Below are 3,513 nucleotides of genomic sequence, written 5' to 3'. Positions count from 1 at the left end.
TACTCTTTAAGATTAGGTAAGCCTAATAGTTATTGAATTAATAATAGAATTTTAACCAATTAACTATTAAACGTCAACCAGAAATTTCTATATAGAGCAAACAATCTCAAGTAGATATACAACATTCCAAAACCAGTTGTACAAGTTATAAGCTCTGCTAAATTCACTACAAAATTTCTAAATACAATTTTTCCATTAGCGAAGACAACATAGAGGCGAGGAGCAGGAATTTTAGAGTGAGGGAACCGCATTCCAGTCTAGCAGCCAAGGTTCGGTAGAAGGCTTTAGTTAACCAAATAAATCGTATCCTTGATTTAATTAGCGGATACTAGTAAGTAGTAAGACATTCAATCTAATTGAAGGAAATGGAGAGATACTATGATAGGTGGCTAAACTAAATTGCAACGCTTGACACATCTATGAAGAGCAAATTCACTCTAAACATAAAAGCCAACAACGGTTGGGGCTTCCATATATCAACTTTGTCATATGCCTATAAATACTGAAAATGCTCCACCATTAAAGGGAAGTCAACCAAAGGACTCGATGATCAAAATTCAAACACTAAACATTCTAACATGTGACCTCACAACAGATTTTTCATTACAACGATATTTTTTTTGATGGTTGTACAAGTAGGTTCCAAACTGGACTCTGCATGAGTCCTACGAGAGAATAAAATATTGGGATCGAAATAATATGGTGCATACGAAATCTTACAATGTAAAGCTGGTGGACGATAAATCAGACAAGAAAATAATTATACTAAAATATGATACTATAATGGAGGTTTGGTCAATTGACCTACATATAAAAACTAGGATAAAAATATAAAAATTATTTAGAGAAAAATCTTCTCATAAACAAGACTCTTTAATGACTACATTGTAGATACTATTATTGTTGTTATGAGAAGAAAATGCCAATTTATACAAGTACAAAACTTCTCCTCTAAGAAAAGGATAAGGCATATGAAGAAGATTTATTCCTTTTTACAATCTTTTTCCATTCCTTCGAGAAAGAGAGTCTTAATAGATTAGAATTTCAGGACAAAATCATAACACAAAATACTAAATGCCATATATGAAACCAGCTCCATGAAACTTGTTTCTTGTCAATGCATCAATACGCTCAATTGTCATAGCATTCAGGTAGTTTTTATGATCCCCAACTACACCTTGTCGGAAGAAAGAATTATAGGGAACTTGAAACCAAGAAGGAAAATCTTCAGATTTGTTCACTTCATAGCTGCTCAGAATGTCAAAGCTGCAACTCTTCACAACCTCCTCTACTTCCTCCTCTCTGTCAAATGGGCATCCTAGAAACTCAGCCAATCTTTTGACATGAGTGTTTGTGTCTGTCATTAGCTCCTCATAAGTTATAAAGAAAATATTTTCAGGTTTCTCTAAGCTTGCCGTTTTGAATCCCATAACATGGTCATAATAAGGTCCACCAGGAAATATTCCAGCACAAAATTTCTCTATGGCTTCTTCAAGGGGCCATGGCCCATCTTCTACGTCCTTCCATTTATTTGTGAAATGCCACATTGATACCAGTGTGTCTTTAGGGTTTCGGGTAATGTAAACAACTCGACAGTGAGATGAATCAAGAGTTTCTCCTATAAGCTGGTAAGGAATATGGGTAGAGAAGAGCCTCCTTGAATCTAGATTCTCAATTTCAATTGGAGATGGTTCAGTTCCTCCAAAGACTTGGACCTCAAGCGTAGGAACAAGCTCGTGGGGATTGTGGTTGACTAATGACTCTTTGGAGGATCGATATATGATAGAGAAAAGAAGAGATTTAAGCCATGTTGTCCCAGTTTTTGGAAAGGATGCTAAAATTACATCATTATTACGTGGTTTGAACTCATTAAGAACACGAAAAGTTCTTGGCACAAATTTAGGAAGAAACCAGAAACCATTTATTTGACAGACATAGTTATCTCGCCACCAATTTTCTTTTGGTAAGGACGGATGGAGAAGCTCCACACTATTCACCATGAAATAATACTAGTACTGATACACGAGGAAGACGAAGTACTAAGAGAAGTATGTGTAATGAATCTGACAAATATAAGCAGTCACTCCTACAAAGCTTACTCCCTAATATATAGTTGTAAAATGTGAAGATTGTAGATCAAGCATTTAATGTAATTCAATAAAAGTCCTCTCCGGATATCGTAAACTTTGAACAAACTCCCACATGGGGCACCGACTATGGTCATTGGACCTTGTGGTTTGGCATTTGTTCAGCAACAACAGACATGAAATTTGTAAATTAATTTTTTTTTTTAAATTATAAGGTGGGGAATCAAATCTCCAAAGTCGAACGACTAACAAAACAAAGTTCTCATAATCAACCAAGTGTACAACTAAAATTTCTCTAAGATATTTGTGTTTAATTATTGAAAGCTGTAGGAGGGCTTTTTAAAGCTAGCAACTCTAATTTGATTTGCCAAATGAGTTTCAATCTCATAACTAAATTGGTATGGAATTTTAGACGTTAAATTATTCAGTTGCGAAATTATACAGTCAAAACTAATTGGCGTCATTTATATTAAATCAGGGAAAATATTCGAATACTTAACGCGCTTAATTTTTACTATTTGTCTTATATATGCTCTACTAATAAATATCTTCTCATAGGAGCACACACCGTATAAGTCTTTCGTCTCAAATACCCCTTCCACCAACAGTTTTCCACCATCAAAATTGGCTTGATTTGACTGATTATGGAATATTTAGAGGTATACTTAGATTGTTTAAATTGTTCAAGGGTATTGTAGGTCTCTTCTTTGACGGGAAAAATATGAACAAAATTGGAAAAATTTAAGAAAATATAGCACTTGAACAAGCATCCATTAATATATTTTCTTCCTTTTAGTTTATTTCTTTTTGGTGTATTAGTTTTAAACCAAACCTAGCAAGAAAAAACATACAACAAAAACATTCACAAGCTTGTTCCATTGGTAAGGTTTCACTAGTAATGAAAAGATGATTTAATTTGTTTCGATACTGATACTGTAACGATCCAGCCGGTCATCTTGTATATTTGCGCCCTGTTTTCCCATTTGATGTTTCTCGTATGTGTATTTGTTGTTACGTGACTTGTGGGGATGGTTGGTTTTGTTTCGTGAAGGTTTTGGATTGAATTAGAACACTTAGATCCTAAATATGAAGCATAAGTTGGAAGGATTGACTAAGTTTGACTTTGGTGTATTTGATATCAGATCGAAGTTTTGATCGCTCCGATAGGTCTGGAGGGTGATTTCGGACTTGGGTATATGCCGTATTTGAGTTTCGATGTTCTTAGATGATTTTGAGGCTAGTTATCGAAAGTTAGAAGTTTGAAGGTTTAGAGAGTTGATTGGTTTGACTCATAGTTGACTTTGTGGTTATAGATATCCGTTTAGGATTCATAACCTTGGAATAGGTTCGTATGTTGATTTATGACTTGTGTGTGAAATTTGGGTTCATTTCGAGTTGTTTGAACTTGTTCGAGGTATGATTGGAA

General features: G+C 34.6%; 1 protein-coding gene across 1 annotated transcript; it reads right to left on the bottom strand.

Annotated features, from left to right (window-relative positions):
- Positions 1–971: 971 nt before the first annotated feature.
- Positions 972–2,049, bottom strand: LOC107780762 (cytosolic sulfotransferase 12-like). Its single transcript, XM_016601342.2, has one exon. The coding sequence runs from the start codon at positions 1,998–2,000 to the stop codon at positions 1,071–1,073; it is 930 nt and encodes a 309-aa protein (XP_016456828.1). The 5' UTR covers positions 2,001–2,049; the 3' UTR covers positions 972–1,070.
- Between the last annotated feature and the right edge of the window lie 1,464 nt (positions 2,050–3,513).

Source organism: Nicotiana tabacum, chromosome 16 (genome assembly GCF_000715075.1).
Source record: "Nicotiana tabacum cultivar K326 chromosome 16, ASM71507v2, whole genome shotgun sequence".
In the NCBI taxonomy this organism is placed as follows: Eukaryota; Viridiplantae; Streptophyta; class Magnoliopsida; order Solanales; family Solanaceae; genus Nicotiana; species Nicotiana tabacum.
Note: the sequence above shows the minus strand (reverse complement) of the source record. Positions and strands in the feature narration are given on the sequence as shown.

What these genes read in the sequence shown, in the direction of transcription:
- LOC107780762 (XM_016601342.2), bottom strand. Translation starts at nt 2,000, where the DNA reads ATGGTGAATAGTGTGGAGCTTCTCCATCCGTCCTTACCAAAAGAAAAT.